Source organism: Prinia subflava, chromosome 4, assembly GCF_021018805.1.
Source record: "Prinia subflava isolate CZ2003 ecotype Zambia chromosome 4, Cam_Psub_1.2, whole genome shotgun sequence".
Taxonomy (NCBI): Eukaryota; Metazoa; Chordata; class Aves; order Passeriformes; family Cisticolidae; genus Prinia; species Prinia subflava.
Genome location: NC_086250.1, coordinates 42,755,300 through 42,772,686, shown reverse-complemented (window position 1 = coordinate 42,772,686; position 17,387 = coordinate 42,755,300). Strand labels below are relative to the sequence as shown.

Genomic DNA, 17,387 nt, shown 5'->3' with positions numbered 1-17,387 from the left:
ATCACAAGGATGAAAGCAGTATGTAGTTTTATATGCATTTTAAACCAAGCAACCAAACTAATATCCAAAATTTAATGAGCTTCGAGGATAAAGCAATGCTTTTCCCTGTCCCCCAGCTCTCCCTGCAATCTGGATTAAAATTGTAAACCCTAAACTAAACTTTGGGAATCCTTTTGTCATGCACATCATGAGAAAATGACAAAGGAGGGGCAAAGTTAGACAATATATGTACACAAATAAAAGTTCAAGTCTCCCCACCTGCCCTGAGCCCTCCTTACACACCTTTTGCCTGCCAGGCAAAACTTCTGGTATGCCTGAAGATTGTTAAGGTATGCTTAAGTTATGTACGCTAACATTTACAGCCATTTGCAGCTATATTAAGGCAGAAGATAAGAATCGCATCACTGATGAGATTTTTATGGACATGTGATCTATTAAGATCTGGTCATCTAAATATCCTCACTACACAGTTTTACTATAGTCACTTTTCTGTTCCTCAGTTTTAAACATCTGGGAAACAAAAAGCTGAGCAATCAGTTCCGTGTAGTGTTGGAAGTAGGAAACAAGATAGCAAAGAGAACTGCAGCTTGAATAAAAAACAATAGCTAGAACATACCCATGAAAGTGCTGTTACTCGTAATAGATGAGGGTTCCAAACTTCTATTTAAATCAAATGTGTCTGAGTTGGGACTTTTGCTTTTCAGTCCAGTTCCTTCATTTTGAGTATAAATAGAGTTCATCAATCTGCTACTTGAAGCCTGTGTCCCAATGATGTCAACACGCTGGTCAAAGGGATCTTCCTGTGGAGGTGAGTATTGACAGCATTCCTTTTTCTTTAAATATCCAGACTCATAAGGGCCCAAGCCTGCTGTTCTCTGGTCAGAGCTGCAACCTAAAGGGAATGAAAAATTGATTTTACATAGATTCACCACAACAAAGATTGAGTTAGGACTGAAACTTCCCGCCACCAACTTACTTGTACTGTATGTTTCAAATGTGTCAGAACTGTAAGTGTTGCCTTTTAAATACAAAGTCCCCGAAGTCCCCAGATAGTGGCATAGGAATGGATCTGCAACACCCTCCAAGTCCACTTCACTGCTGTTATCTAGATGGCAAATGCCTTAAAAATAAAATTGATGTGTCAGCACATGGTCTTTTCTAAATCTTCAGCTTACAGTTTCTTGAGTAAGTTTTAAGAACCCCTTTTTACAACTACACTTCATAATGTAGCTTAGAGTTTGCTTAGGTTTAACCTAACCTGTGGATGAGAATTGTAATTCCAGCAACTGTTCAATTAATTAACTTGACAGAGAATGTGTCACTTCACTGTACAATCCTTGAGTAACAAAACAAAACCAATCACAGGGATCAGAACCAGGGACTTGCTTCTTCCAAAGCACAGAAGAAAAATTTATGATCTATCTAGCCACCTTTCAAAGGTGAGTGTCAATGTCAAAGTCCTGGTTGGAAGAATCTAAGGGAGTCACTGCCTGCCTGAACAGCTATAAAGATTTTCAGTTCAATGCTTCGTGAAAGCTTTGGACACAGTCTCTGGTTCTTGATCCACTAAGAGACTGTTTCTCTCACTATCCTACAACTGCAAAATTATCTCACCATCACTCCAGTCCCACCTGTCCCAGCTCCTGATTGTATCTCAACCCCAAGCCCTTTCCCAGAAAGGTGCCTTTTCCTCCCTAGTGCAGGTATGTACGTGAGTCTTAGGGGCCATATGTATAAATGTCAAGTACTGCAGCTTTTAACTTGCCTGAAATCCTTTATTGACTCTGGCCCTAACAATTCTTTTAACGAGCAAGTTTAAACAGTTATACTAAAGTTCTACTGGTACTGCCACACATGCCTATATTCCACTAAGCTGTAAGAGCTACAAGCTGTAAGAGAGGAAGGTAATTTCTTTTGGATGCTCTTGTTTTGCGCATGTCCTCATCAGTTTAAGTTTACCCTTGGGACTAGAGAAAAACTTCCTCATTTAATAAACACCATAATGTAATTTGGATGAACAGAACCAAGTTCCAGTTATTATTGTGTTGAAAAATTCCCAAGCAATAAATTTCACATACTCTATTAAATTTCTGTAAACATGATTCTTTAGTGTTTTTTCTATTAGTTAGAAAGACAATAGCCAAACTGCAGCTTCTCAAGCCACATGAAAAATCTGCTTAGCATTTTCTACCTACCATTACTGTCCCTCTGCTGCAGGAAATATCCTCCTACAGAAGATGAGAGGAACTGATGGTGACTGCCATTTTCAGATGAGCCATATCCATCCTGCCTTTCAGCCAGTGTCCCCTGGGATGACAGGTAACTTGGAATGTCAGCAGGCAAATTTGTTTCATCTGTGGGGAAGTGAAACACATACAAAAGCCATCAGCATAGTTCAGTTTGTAGAAACATTTTTAAACTTGTCAGCAAAGCATTGAAAGTAACAAATAATTCACCCTTCTGCCTCTGAGTCAAAGCACACAAATGTTTCTACAATAAAGTCACTGAAAAGCAACCACAAACATTTTTTTCCTTTCCAAGGTAAACCTTCAGTTTACACACCTGTATTTGTGATGCTGCAATCTTCATTTCTCCTTCTGGTGTGGTAGATGATGATCACCCACACCAAGGAAGTGCCCACCACACAGCAAACCACAGCTATGATCACAATGCCAACTGTGGCCCATCCATCATCATCAAGTGATGGGGCAATGTTTTGAGGAGAGTCACAGGTGGGAGTAGGAATTACATTAAGACGGATGTTGCCTCGTTCCGTTCCAAGTGTATTAGACATTTCACATGTGTATTTCCCAGCATCTTCTACATCTGTATCCACAATAATTAGTAACTGATTGCCTGCAGCAAAGAAATGTCTTTCTGTTACCACGAGAGGGCTGTCATCCTTAGTCCAGTTCAGTCGGGGTGGAGGGCTACCACCAGCAATGCACTGCAAGACTGCAGTTTCCCCTTTTGTTACAGTTCGATCCAGCAGAGGCCGCAAAAATGATGGTGTTTCTGAAAAGAAAGCACAAGCCTTATATTCTAAATGATCTTGCAAGAGTAAGAAGTGTCCCTTTCCTTCACAGTTCAAAAGGAAAAGCTAAATTAAATGCACCAGTAAGTCCCAATAAAGCTTATTCTCATTCTAAGAAACTCAAGAATTTGTACTGAAAGTCTACAATTTACTTATCAATTGATCTGATTCACACGCTTGATTACAAGGTAAAAATGCCAAATCATACATGCTTAAGATTGCAGAGAACTCAAACAAAAAATGGTTAACACAATGTCAAGAAATCAAAAGTTAAACAAATCTACTGTCTAAATGAAAACAGAAGCCCCTTCTTCTCCTCATTCCATGCATACCAGAGGAGAAACATAACTAACTTTTATTATTTTGAATCATAATATTGATCGTGCTGTTGAGGTTTGCCAATATCTTACCTAGCACAGTTAATGTTGCGTTAGCTGAAATGCTTCCAGCAGTGTTTTGAGCAGTACAGCTGTAAACACCTGTGTCCTCGATCTTTACATCAACAATAAAGAATACATCATCTTCAGGCATGACATGCATGCGCCTCTTGCGCGCTGCAGGAAAATCTGTTCCACCATCCTTCTGCCAAGCAATCTGGGGGATAGGATGCCCAACTGCAGCACATTCCAAACGTGCCATTGCCCCAGCTCGAATGGTTAAGTCCATGGGGATTTTTGTAAATGAAGGCAGCACTAAAGAGAAGTTGGTGATACCAAAATCAATACATGAAACATACTTTTCCTTTTTTGTACAGCATTTTCTTGAACACCCTTCATGGGCCTAAAATCACTAGAGCAACATATAACCTGAATTGATCGGTAGCCAGCAGAAAGGGAGGGAACTGTGAAGTATGTGAGACCACCTAGATCAAAATCTCATTTTTGCTAACAGCCTCCTAGATGACCTTTCCATAGCATCTGAAACAGAGCATACACCTACCTCCTGTGAGAAAAAGTTAACATTTTTCCATCTGGTAACATTGATTTTCCCAGATTTACTATAAATTGGGTATGCTATTTGTTTTTTCCTATTCTACGCTTCAGCACATTGGGACCAGAAGTAAAACTGAATGGTGACCTTGGAAATGAATCAATTTTTAAGAAATAATCTCATATTATGGATCTTGTAAAAGATGCAGATGACAAGAATGGAAAATCTACTATTACCTATCGATTAAAAGCATTCTAAGTCCACAAGCAAAACACAACATACTTACTGTTTACTGTAAGTTTGGCTTTGACAGAGTAGGAGGAACCAAAATGATTTGAAATAACACACTGGTATTTCCCTTCGTTACTGAATTCGACATTGCGCAGCCGAAGGATGGTGGTGTACTCCATCACTTCTCCACCCTGGGCCCGCAGGTGTGCGTAATTCTCCATTTCAGCATCTTGCAGTAATTCGTTGTCTTTCTTCCATGCAAAAGTCATTGGGGAATCACTGCTGCTGGCTGCTGAACACACAAAACTCAAATTGGAGCCTTTAATTGCTGACTGGGTTTCTGGCTGGACAGTGATCTGTGGTTTAGGAAAATCATCTGCACAGAGGAAAAGAAAAAAAAAAATATATGTGACGCCTGAGGACTCTTTCCAGAGAGTTAGTACGCCTTGTTTTATAGGTTTGAGAGAATAGTCAGGTAAGTATTTATTAAATGGATCCACAATGCTTTTGTTTTAAATTTTGTTAGCCTTAGGGCATTTAAAGATGGTGTATTTATGAGTTTATTGTGCCAAGCCATCTCTTATTGAAGAGAAAGCACATTTAAAAGCAGACTGTGTGCAGTTTCTTCAATAGCACTACTAAAGGTGGAAGTACTACCCCCTGACATCCACAAGAACTATTCTGAACATCAATCATGAAGCCTACCTCTCATCTTTACAACACCTCAGGCTGCTGTGAGTTTTTCTTTATTGAAAGCATAGTTCTTCAGCTATCAGAAACTGCAAGTTACAGTTGAGGGTTTTACCCAAACCCACAAAAAAAAATCACATACAAAAGTCAGTGTTCAAGTGATCTGCATCTGTTTGGGCCAAAGGGGGTGGAAGGTCCCCTAAGCAGGGCAGAACACAAGAATTTCAAGAAATCCTGGCAGTCCCTTAACTATAGGAAAGTTACCTTTGAAGTGGCATGTTGTGAGTTTACAGAATTAGCTGCCTTCTGAATTATTTATTCAATTGTGTGTACACTGCATGAGCAAAAGGGGTGGGCAAGTAAATGCTTGGTCTCCTAAAAGCAAAAGCCTTAGTATATTCCCAACTTTCAAGATGTGTCCAATCTCTGGAACTTCACAGGAACTGCAGGGAATGCCCTGTGCCCCAAAGCTTCCTCCCTGTGGACCCTGCTGTTTTTCCTAGCTCCTTTGTCTTATTACATCTCAAATGACTGAGAACAGCTATGGGGTTGAAGTGTTATTTCCTTGAAGAACCTCCACTCTGTTACAAAAGAAAGTGAGATGTGCAGATAGCCTAACCTTGAACTGTCTGCAAAACTCCTGCAGGTACAAATCTGTGCTCCAGTGACAGGGTAACATGGATCTGGGGCTCTGAGCATGGCCTTCAAGAACCTCCCAGGCCATTTGCTTTTCATGCTTCCTATCTATGTCTTACTATTTGCAAATTAATACATTCACTGACTTTGCACAGGAATAACTAAGTAGAACACTCTAAGTACCTAAATTAGCCTTGTGAAGGGATGGGAGACCATACTTCAATCCTAATTATCTGACAGGAAGGGGTGATAAAAAGGTCACTCAAATAAGCATACACTACAGAATACAAAACACACTAGGCTAAGATTACCATTATGTTTTGTCACAGCAGGATAATACCAGAGCATATTTGAATGACTCTGTCCCAAAGACATCCACATACATACACCTTTTAATTTCAGACAGGAGTCAACACACTCCACTTAGAAATTCTATAAAAGCAAGAGCAGCCATTGTAAACTTATAAGGCAAGGTGTGCACATCAGAACGTCTAGTGATAACACACTTTAAAGTTGTAACTGAAACACTCAATGATGTATTAGGAAATTTTAGTTATTTCTGCATGGCAATTGTGTTAAGCATCAAGCACAACAATTGTCTCAGAACATTTCTTTTTGCTAATACATCTTAAATGGTTTAAAATTAATTACCTAAAAATAGCATTCAGCAGCCAAAAGATCACAATTCCCCGATTTAACAAATGGAAGATATACATTTAAACCCCAGTTTAATTTTTTGTCAGAATGTATTTTGCATAAATTAGGACACCTATTTCATATGTACTCCTCTAGCCAGTGAGTAATGTGTAATTCCCTGCATGATGCCAACCTCTCCTCCTCAGAAGTAGCTAGAATCTGCTCATTATGTAATTTATTAAATATCTGACTGCTAACAGGAAGGGAAAAATAATTTTGGTACATTCTTTTATATTCTGGACCTGTTTTCCCACTGAAAAAGGGTATGAGTTGAAACAGTAAAAATCAGCCAGTTATATTTGCTATGAGAGGAAGTTGTTGAGAAGACACTTAACTTTTTGTCTCCAAAGAATATAAAGTTTGAATTTTCTTTAGTAAAAAAAATAAAATATTTAAAAACCCCATGAAATGTAGTTAGCTTTTAAATTTCCTGATATTTTCAAAGTTCCCACTTTTTTTTTATCAGAGTAATCAAACACATGTCCTTACTCTGAATGCTTAGCTTCACTTTGCTTTAAATAGACAACATAACATAGCTGTTCATGAATGCTACTAAACACATATAGAAAAATTTCATTTTTAAGGCATATGTTATCACCTCAAATTCTCAGGTCCTGAAGTAAAAATATTTTACTAGCATTTACTATCTGGAAAACTGAAATAAAAAATACCAGTATCATAACCGTGGTAAACAGGTATTTTTTTAAACAGTTTATATAAAGGCAGTAATTTACATACTCTAAATAATTTTTAAAGCAGACAACTAGCACCCATAAAAAACATCAGAGCTAAAGCCAGTATGGCTTTTTTACCTTCCAATTTTATCAGCCCTGGAATAACCTCAAGGCTAATGGAGTATGAAAAAAATTTACAAATAACCAAACCTAAAAACTACATCCTTATTTTGCCAAAATATGTCTCATTAAAAAATGATAGTTATCTAAACAATATCATTTAAATCTAGAGGCATATACACTTACCTTCACAAACTACTGAGCTTTCACTTGCACACTATGATACATTCTACGTAAGTAAGCTTAAATGTGAAATGAAAGTCAGTCACAATGAAAACCTGTCTTGTTCAAAGCCTCAAGCTTTGAGCATATTCATCACAGTTTGGGAACAGAAGAAAATGTTAGTAAGTATCACATCTCCATTTTATTACAGAAATCACAACACGTCAAGGAACCACTAAAAAATCCCAAGCATACAGCAAAATTTGTTTTATAGAATGAGAAATAGAGGCTACACTCACCACAGACAAAGCCATCCAGGCTGACAGCAAAAATACTTCTCCCTTTTAGCAGCTGAGGATGGGCACAACTGGCATTTACAAAGCTCTGGAAGTTGTTCTCTGACATCCACTGTGGTAGCCATTTTAACTGGCAGTCACACAAGAGACTTGATGTGTTGAAGTGCCTAAGCAAAATCAATTAAAAGCAAAGCTTTTTTGTTTGTTTGTTTCTGTTTGTAATACAGATCTCTACAAGCACACTTTGTAACAAAACTAAGGTTTTAGCTTAAACACACATATTGCAAGAGGAAGACAGCAATATCATTCAGCTCAAATCCCCTCCCTTGCCCAGCTGGTGGATGCTGTCCCTGATGCCCCCAGGACACAGGTGGCCCTCCTGGCTGCCAGGGCACTGCTGACTCAAATTCACCTTGCCATCGACCAGGACCCCAGGTCCCTTTCCACGGCTCTGCTTTCCACCATCTCGTTCCCCAGTCTGTCCATACACCCAGGGCTGCCCTACCCCAGGTGCAGAATCCAGCACTTTGTCTTGTTGAACTTGATACAGCTGCTGACTGCCCAGCCCTCTCATTTGTTGAGGTCTCTCTGCAGGGCCTCCCTGCCTTGGAGGGAGTCAACAGCTCCTCCCAGTTTTGTATGGTCTGTGAACTTGCTCAGTGTGCCCTCCAGTCCTGCGCCCAAGTAATTTATGAAGAGCACTGGGCTGAGGATGGAGCCCTGCTGAACCCCACTGGTGGCATGTTGGCAAAGGGTGATGTCACCCTTTGGTATAACCCTCTGCACCCAACCCATGAGCCAGCACTGCTCTGCACTGATCTACAGAAAAAAAAGGCTGAGAGGACAAAAACCCATCCTTGCTAAAAGACATTTTTCGCAGTGACCGCTTCATGACTTCTCTGAAGATGTGTCTCTCTGCTACTACAGGAGAGAAGGACCCAATTACAAGCACTGACAACCAGGTCTTTACAAAAGAATTACAGCACTGCATTTCACTGGTCCAGCAAGCTTTAGCTCAGTGATAGCACTGCTCATCTTAGAGCACATTACATCAAAGTCTCCCTTATCTAAAACCTGTTAGAGATCACCCAATTTAAAATAAGGACTTCAGAGACAACAAATGTAACAGAAAATGAATGCCTCCTATCCTACATTCTCACTTAAATACACACATCATATAAAAAATAAAAAACCCAGAACACTGACATAAGCTTTTTATGTTACTTCAGAGAGATTACAGCAGGGGTTTATTACTGCATCAGGTGATGTCTTACAAGGCTTTTATTTATACATTTTCAGGATATATATACTTAATAGAGATCATGTCTTTTGATAGAAACTTACAATTCTTTGAGTTTCTTCATTTGTGAAAATGCATTTCCTTGAACTGACATAATTGCATTGTTACTTAGATCTCTAGGAAGAAAAAAGAAAAATAGGATTAAAAGACATTAAGAATTTATTAAACTGAACGGATTTAAGACCCAAGCAATAGTGTTTGCTATTTTAGTGATATATTAGGACGCTCAAGCTCAAAAGCGAAAGAGATGCTAATAAAGAGTTTCATAGCATGCTTTATACGTAAGAATTTCTGCATTAATTCCAAAATTCACATTCAGTGTAACTCCAAATCTGAAAAATCTTCTGAAGATCACGGTAGCAACCATGGTAAGTGTATTTCATCCCAAGTCATAAGTAAAGCTTGTTAGTCCTTCCTTAAATTTGGTTAGTATCAAAATACTTTTTCCAATTTTGGGTAAAAGGTGAATTTCTACTACTTACAGGTGTTCAAGTGCATCCAAACCAGAAAATGCTTTCTTTGTAATGGATCTAATTCTATTTCCTTGGAGTATCCTGAAAGATTTAAGCACATGATGCAAAAGAAATGCAATTAAACGGGAATATTTTTTTAAGCTGAATAATTGCAATTTTGGCATTTATTTTAAACTGTGACTAGTATTCACCACTCACCCATCTCCAATGCATCAAAATGTATCACATCTAAAAGATATTAATTTGTTCCCCTGGAATAAATATCTAGATATTACAATGATTTAAAAAGATATTTTTTAGGTGTACAGTTAAGTGACATGGATTACTCTAAATGTATAACTATAAACATTTTTTAATTTTACAAATCTGCATTTGAAAATTTCAATGCAATGGAGCCACTCCCACTGTATGCTGCTTTAGCTTATTGAAGGCTAAGTCTGTCACTATGCCTTTGTCATATGATACACTTCTTATTTTTCAGTATGGGAAAACCTCATTCTTTGATAAACATATCCATAAATATTAATAATACTTAAAATATTTCAGATTCGCTTGACTTGGAAAATCTTGAATTTCTTTTATTGAAAAGCAACATTTTATGGAGAACAAAGCGGTAAGGGAGAAAAAATCATCTCTGCTATGGAAAATTTAATATCCTTAAGTGTTGGGTTTGATCCTTGAAAGACACATAATAAGCTAGCTTTTTTAAGGGATGATGAGATACAAATATTGTAGGAATACTTACAGCTTCCTAAGTTTATCTAGGCCAGAGAAAGCACCACTCATATCTTCAATAGTCCATGATATTTCATTGTTTTTCAGATCCCTGTTTAAGAGGGGAGGGGAAATCAAACCACACAAGCTATTAAAAAGAACAAGGCACACACTTCTTCAACAGCATGTATTACTTAAAAAAATTTCTAAAATAGCTTTCTATTAGGTTAGATTTTTATTCAGTTGGTTTTTGTGGGTTTTTTAAGAGAAGCTTTTCCTGATTAACTTTATCATTTCAATTTTTACTGAGACACTTTGACGACCATTAGTATTTTTCCCACTGATAATTAAAAAGATCACATACTCAACAATTTCTGGAATTGTGAGGAAACCAATCCACATATTCGACTAAAGGTATTCAGAGGCAGCACTACCTTAAGAGCATGTGCATCACAGGAAGGGAAAGGAACCCTTTGAAACAAAACAGCCTCACGTCTTTTTAAGTCCATAATATTAACACCCAGAGAATCATTTTACATCTCAAAACACTTGCTTAATTACCTAAGAAGTATAAAGAGATTAGAGATTTGTGTACAGAATGGTGTGTCAGCAAACAATCTACAGGGTAGGACTGGAGGAGAAAGAAAAATCTAGGAGAAAAAGCATAATACTTAATACCTAAACACCTCACAATTCCTTAACTTCCTCTCTTTACGAACTCCAACTCTCTTTATTCTTAAAAAACATAGTGTACACTCTTCTATTTGCATCTTTCCTAGATGCCCTAAATGTGAGCATGTGAGCAAACCCCTGAAAATAAAGTCTAGAGGGAAAGGCAATAATTTTGTTCATCTGGCTGACAGATGGATCAGTGGTATGCAATGGGAAGGTTTTAATGAAGAGGAGTTTATTTAGATAAGTTTACTTTGTTCTTTCCCTTCCTTTAAGAAATGCTATTCCAAAAAACGCTCTATTACTGAAAGCAATTGTCCAGTCATGACAATGAGTTTTGTCTTATTTCTGCTATGAGGAAAAATGATTCAGCTAAGACACAACTATGATCCAGATCCCTAAAACTGTGGGTAGCAGTGCTCTGCTTGCTGCCTTCAAGCAGAGATATGCCTCTCCCACAATAATGCTACTGGAAGTTTGTATCACAGTTACCACCATCCATTATGCATAGCCTTAACAAAAGAGGAACTCCTCCCTTTCTCAACTGTTCTGGAAAGAAATCTTACTGTAAGAAAATCATACACTGATTATGGGGAAGCTAACAAAATGTTCTTGTCTGTTTCATAAAGAAAAGAAATAACCTATAAACACAGGATTTTTCTTAAGATTTTTGATCTTACAAATTGATTTTATCAACTTACAAAATCTGTAGACCAGAAAGTCCCTTGAAGGCACAATCAGCGATGTAATTTACTTTGTTGTTTCCAATGTACAGACCAACCAGCACACTTAAACCAATGAAGCTTGAATCATCTAACCTTGCTAATTGATTGGATGTCAAATCTCTGCAAATTTAAGGTGGAGAAAAAAACATTTTAATGTTCATGCTGCAGTTCTTATTTAACTTAGTTCAACCCACATGAATTTTCAGGGGGGAAGCACAATTTTTCCCCTTATGACTATCACAGACCCCACCACACCACTTCTGGCCACATGGCATTTTGCACTGTTTCGAACAATTCACAAATTACTGCATAATTGATTTCTGTCATTTGAAAATGACTGTGTTACAGCTTTAGTACAATTGCTACAGTGAAATGGAGTCATCACAGCTAACTCAACTTCTTTCAACAGGATACAACTGTCCTATACAGCAAAGTTGTTGTCACCTTGGACACTTTGCTATGAAAAATTGATAGATCAGTGCTAAGAAGCTCATGTTTTGGCATGTATTCGGCTTTTGAAACTCGAATATAATAAAGGTACTCACAGCTCACTGAGTTTTTGGCAAAATTCCCAGGCATCAGGACTGATCCTGCTGATGGCATTTTGGCTGAGATGGAGTTGCTGCAGCATCAACAAGCCATAAAGCCAGCCTTTGGTTACCTCTGTTAAGTTGTTATAGTCCAGCTGCCTAAAAACACCCACAAACAGAAAAAGACATAAGGTTCAGGAACTCAGCAACATGCATGCTATCCCACAGGTCCACATCTGACGTCACCACACTGGCTAGATAGCTGCAGCCTCTATTTAAATCTCGAATTGTATGCATGCATTTAAAAAGTGCTGCTCTACACATTCACTACTGATTGCTTGCTGCATTTTAGACCACCACAAAACAACTTAGTTCAAAAATGCCCTCACATTTTACCACTACTCTACTAATTTTGTGCAAATCTACTTAATATATAATCAGCAGAACCTACTAGCAAAAGTTTGATACTTACAGGACTTCCATGTTGGTCAAACCCCAGAAAGCACCATCCATGAGCCTTGTAACCCCATTTCTCTGCAGTTTTAATGATTTCAAAGCAGGAAGTCCTTGGAAAGTGAGCCCATCTATTTTTCTGATTTTGTTGCGATTCAGCTCCCTGCATCAGTAGAATTTAGTTACAGCACAGAAATTTTACCTACATGCCAACAACCTTTCTTCCCTCTCTGGAAGAACCAACTTTATTTAAACACTTTCCTCGCACATGAAACAAAGACAAGAAGCAATAAATATCAAACATTTCATTGTAGCACATTATGTTCAATCATGTTAATATCATTCTGCCTTTCTGATACTGAGGACAACTACTTGGTAGTTCCTTGATTTTCAGACTTCAAGAATCCCTCTAGACCTAGAATGTCATAGTTCATCCTGTACCCAAATTCAAAATTGAAAGCAGTGTTCCTCCAGGAGTAGAGCTGTTAAGGTTGGGTTGTAATTGCAATCAATTGCAACAGTCAAGAAAAAGTTAAAATTTTAGTTGTGATAACTAGACAAAATTGAATATTCTGAGTGATCTCTTTCTGTATCTGTAGCCAAGCACTCATTACATCTCTCCCTCCTCCACAACCAGTTACACACAGTGCCTTCCCTCTTTCTCAAGGGTCTTGGCACTCACCCTTCTGCCACTAAACTCACCCTGTGCAGGTCAGAAACAGGGAGCCATGTGTATCCTGTGAGGGAGATGTAGGGCATAACTAGCTGGAGGGCAGTGACAGGATTAGACAATACTACCGAAAGGTAGGAAAAGGAGTGATCGTCTGCCTCTTTAAGAAACACTTAGGTCTACCAAATTAGGACGAATCTCTCCTTCCAAAATTTATTTCCTCATGTAAAGTAAAGGTGTAAATAATCCTATCCCCATAGTTATAACTTCATAACTTTTCAGTCACAGCCCTGTAAAAATTCAGCTTTCCTCTATGGCAGTCTGACACAAAGTCTACCTGATAACAAACGTGAGGGAGAACCCTACTTCTCATCTTGTGTTTAAATATGAATAAAAAGTCAAGAACATTCGGTAAGAACAGACTTGAGTTCTTCCCCATTCTTCTCTGAATACTTTCAGGTGACAACACAAATTTTTTGCCTTCCTTGCAGATAAGCTACCTAACATAACTGAGTCACCACACCAACTATGAATAAAGGGAACAGTTTCAGACAAGAATACAGCAACACCCAAAATTTAAGGTGAATCTGAAGATCAGAACATTTACCAAGATCATTAACAAATCCTGAGCTTTGCAGGACTGTTCTCATACTCTTCTACTGAGGCCTGAGTAAAACCGTTCCAGCACTTGTACACAGAAGAAACACAGTCACTCTCTCCAGAAGTGTCAAACACCCTAATATTTCAGTGTTCTTATAACCTATCAATTTCAAGGCTAACCTAAGAGATTCTTAGCTCCTGACTATCTGATATGGAAAATAATTATCCAGGATTTGACAAAGTGAAACCCATTCTCTTGTTCATTTTCTGCACTTTCTAAATTTTCCAATTAAAACTCCCCAGTCTTTCATTTAACTTTATTATTTATTCAGTAAAACATTTATGGACAGCACAGTATCAGTAAAGCTGAAAGTCTATTTATTCAAGCATATTGCTTATTGGCATGCCATCCGAAAGGAGATCAATTTCCTTCATTTCACTGTGAAAGCACAAAGTAAATGACTGCTGCAGTGAACTATATAACTTTACTTACTATTTTCCTGATTTTTTTTTTTACAGAAATATTGCTACTACCCCTTTTCCAGCCTTTTTTTTTAAACTTTTAACAGGCAAATACAATTTTAAACACAAAGACTGTTCACATCTCACCAACATATAGGACTAGTTTTGTTCAGTACAACGCTGCAGTTAGTAAGGGTTGTAGTAATATGTTTTCTCTGTCTGTCTCACTCTGCCTCTGGTTAAATTAAGGGCGAAAGTTCAAGCACTGCCAGTGCTTTGGAAAACCTGAAAACAATTAGTCAATTGTAGGTTACACTTACAGGTGCTGCAGATGGGACAGTTTAAACATCTTTTGAGGAATTGCTGAAATTTTGTTCCTGTTCAGTTTCAATACTTGAAGTGTGGTAGACAAATTGTCAAAGGTACCAGGCTCCATAGAGGTTATTCGGTTACTGTTAATATACCTGTTGAAACAATGTCTATAAGGTTAAATTTACAGTTATTTAATAAATTCTTAACACCAAGTAATGAAACACAAAGCTCTTGTGGTGCTTAGTCATTTATAAATGGATTTTTTCACATTAATTAGAGCTCTTGACAGCTTATTCTATAGTCAAATAGTATTTCACCACCACCATTTTACTCTACTCTGACAGAGTGTGTTAATGGAAGAAGATAATATGTGGCAATCCTATTATTTTTTTATCAGTCAGTATATCTGGCATTGCAATATTCCTGAATAAGAAGTAGATGTGTATTCACAAGAAGTCTATCAAACTCCATATAAATACAAACTAGCCTAGCCATGGGGAACCTAAGTTCATTTTATCACATAATTATTTCTCTCAAGAGACACATCTATTTGTTTCATCTCAAGATAATGGCCTTAGCTTTTTTTAACAAATTAAAACATGTCATTGTAACAACTCATATATTCAAGTTAGCAGCTTATGTTAAACTAGACAGGTGAAAGTAGGAATATTTATTATTATTACAATTAAAAGAAGATTTAGTACCTTAACAAACAGCTGCCAATCTAAATTATCCAAAAAGATTTTTGAAAGTTACCTGAAAGAAAAAAAACCAAAACCAAAATAAACAAAAAAGTAATTTTTACTTACAGATATTTGAGCTGTAATGACGGAAATGATGAAATTTTTAGCTCCGATATGTTGTTGTTGCTCAAGTCCAAAGTTTCTAGACTCTGAAATGGCTTCAGATGTTCAGACAAAATGTTGGCAATCTTGTTACTGGTCCTGAAATTTAAGGGTGGTAGGCAAAAGCCTGTCATTTCCAGAGTAAACACATCTTAACTACATAACTCTGGCAAATGTTAGTTCTTAATTCCCCTACTTGAAAATAATTTTGAGTTACAGAAAAGCAATAAAGTATGTTTCTCTATGCATAACATTAATCTGAAATCCCAAACTGGAATAGTCTAAATAAATTTGCATTCATATGTCTTAAAATATAATTCCAGTAAACTATGAAAAAAATGCAATATAATCAAATTACTGCAATTCATGGCTTTTAAAAAGAGATGTGAAACTGTATAATCACCTATAATTTCTGAACAGAAGAAATATCTGGTACTTGCATGGAAAGGTATGTCACAGTATTGTAGTGAAACAAGGTTAGAGCTGTTTTCTATTTCAAGCAAATTAATATCATAATAGCTAAACACATTGTTTGGGTTTTTTTGAAAACTCCCTTGGCATGGAAGTCCAACTGAGTTTCCAGAAAAAAACTTATTATAATAAAAAAACACATTATAAAAGACAGATGATGGTGCAGCCCCTGAAAACATTCCATAATTGTGGAATTAGACCTAGGATTCCAGTCTAGAGATTTTTCTAATGAGTTGGCAAAGAACAAAAATTCTGCATATTAGAGGTCACTACAGGAGTTATGGACTTCATGTCTGGTCAAACTTTAGCTCAGCATCACACCCAATCCCACAACAAAAAGTATGCAACAATCTGAAGAAGTGGCTATTGTAGTCTGCTTTAAGGAACACTCCTTCTTTCACTTTCACACATGAACTTTTTCCAGTGACCCTATTTCATGGGCATACCCAGCAACCCATCAGTTTTTCCATCTCGGCTGCATAATGTACAGCATCATACATGCACATCAGCAACATTATCTGACCATTTATTTGACCATCCTGACCATTTAAACAAATGTAATCTGAAATGATTCTTGTTACCTTGTAAGTTTAAGTCATTCTAGCTGTGGTACATTCTATACCTTGTTGGAGAATTACCAAAATTTAGGAGCTTTCCCCAGATCCTAGAGACGGCAGGCAAATGCAATTTTAGTAAAATTATCAACAAGAATATTGTTCTTCCAACTCTGGAAGGTGTTTACCTTTACTGGAAATACTTGCTCTGTATCAAATAGTAAGCCACACATTAGGGCAGCATGGACAACTCTCATGTATTCAAGGGGTGTGGGGGAACTACCACTCAAGACAAAAATCTCCTAACTCACAAACTGAACCAGAAGTGAGATTAATGGGCTTTCTGGCCACATATGGGAATGGGTAAGTGATCCTGCAGCCCCTCCAATGCTGAGCTTGTATCATGTTTCATTCCTCAGGCTGTCTGGTAGAGGTACACTGCATTTTTTAACTCTTACCTGCAAGTATTTATAATAAATGGAAACAAATTACTTTAATAAAGAACAACAACAAACACCACCACCATGTTTCAGTTCCATGGGCCAAATAAGAATGTGAGTTAGATAACAGGTCACAGAGCCTTGCCTTTATGCATTAGTTTGTTTACAAGGTAATTACTAACAGGGTATTAAGGCTGCCAATTACTTGAGTGATGAATAAAATTTTCCTTGCAGTAAAAGTGTGCTCCAGCAGAAGCCAGCAATTTCCTGAACTGCACGCCTCCTAAATTGCAGTGTGAAAGTGTTCAGTTATAAGCCGGCTTGCACAGTGCTGTCTTTGTGTCAGCATTGCTCCATAAAACAGAAATTTCTCACAACTGGCAGGATAATAGCCCCTGTATTCGAAACTTTAGTTGAATCTAATGGAACCAAATAAAGCTCTTCCACAGTCTTCAGAGTAGCATTTAAACCAACTGGCAAATTACCTGACACAGACCAGGTTACAACAAAAACAACCAAAAAAACTTGCAGTTTGTTTGTTTCAGGAACATTTTTCTTTTCTGGAGATGGTAAGGCCATATTGATGAGTGACAAACAACTTCTTTTGCTCAGTGAAATTGCATTACACATCATAGTCCTAGTCCATTTCACAATCAAAATCAAACCAGCCCTCAACCTTGCTACTTAACCATATCTG

At 37.5% G+C, this 17,387-nt stretch overlaps 1 protein-coding gene across 1 annotated transcript in view; it reads right to left on the bottom strand.

The window, feature by feature from the left end:
- The window catches only part of LRIG3 (leucine rich repeats and immunoglobulin like domains 3), a 44,553-nt gene that overhangs the window by 8,497 nt on the left and 18,669 nt on the right, over positions 1–17,387 (bottom strand). Inside the window, exons 4-18 of the mRNA XM_063396576.1 lie at positions 15,190–15,324; positions 14,389–14,532; positions 12,356–12,499; positions 11,899–12,042; positions 11,330–11,473; positions 9,988–10,068; positions 9,252–9,323; positions 8,814–8,885; positions 7,473–7,636; positions 4,251–4,571; positions 3,445–3,726; positions 2,563–3,015; positions 2,196–2,354; positions 977–1,120; positions 617–892 (exon numbers count right to left, since the gene is read on the bottom strand). Of these exons, the coding sequence (XP_063252646.1) occupies positions 617–892; positions 977–1,120; positions 2,196–2,354; positions 2,563–3,015; positions 3,445–3,726; positions 4,251–4,571; positions 7,473–7,636; positions 8,814–8,885; positions 9,252–9,323; positions 9,988–10,068; positions 11,330–11,473; positions 11,899–12,042; positions 12,356–12,499; positions 14,389–14,532; positions 15,190–15,324 (2,735 nt within the window). The remainder of the gene's footprint in view (positions 1–616; positions 893–976; positions 1,121–2,195; positions 2,355–2,562; positions 3,016–3,444; positions 3,727–4,250; positions 4,572–7,472; positions 7,637–8,813; positions 8,886–9,251; positions 9,324–9,987; positions 10,069–11,329; positions 11,474–11,898; positions 12,043–12,355; positions 12,500–14,388; positions 14,533–15,189; positions 15,325–17,387) is intronic.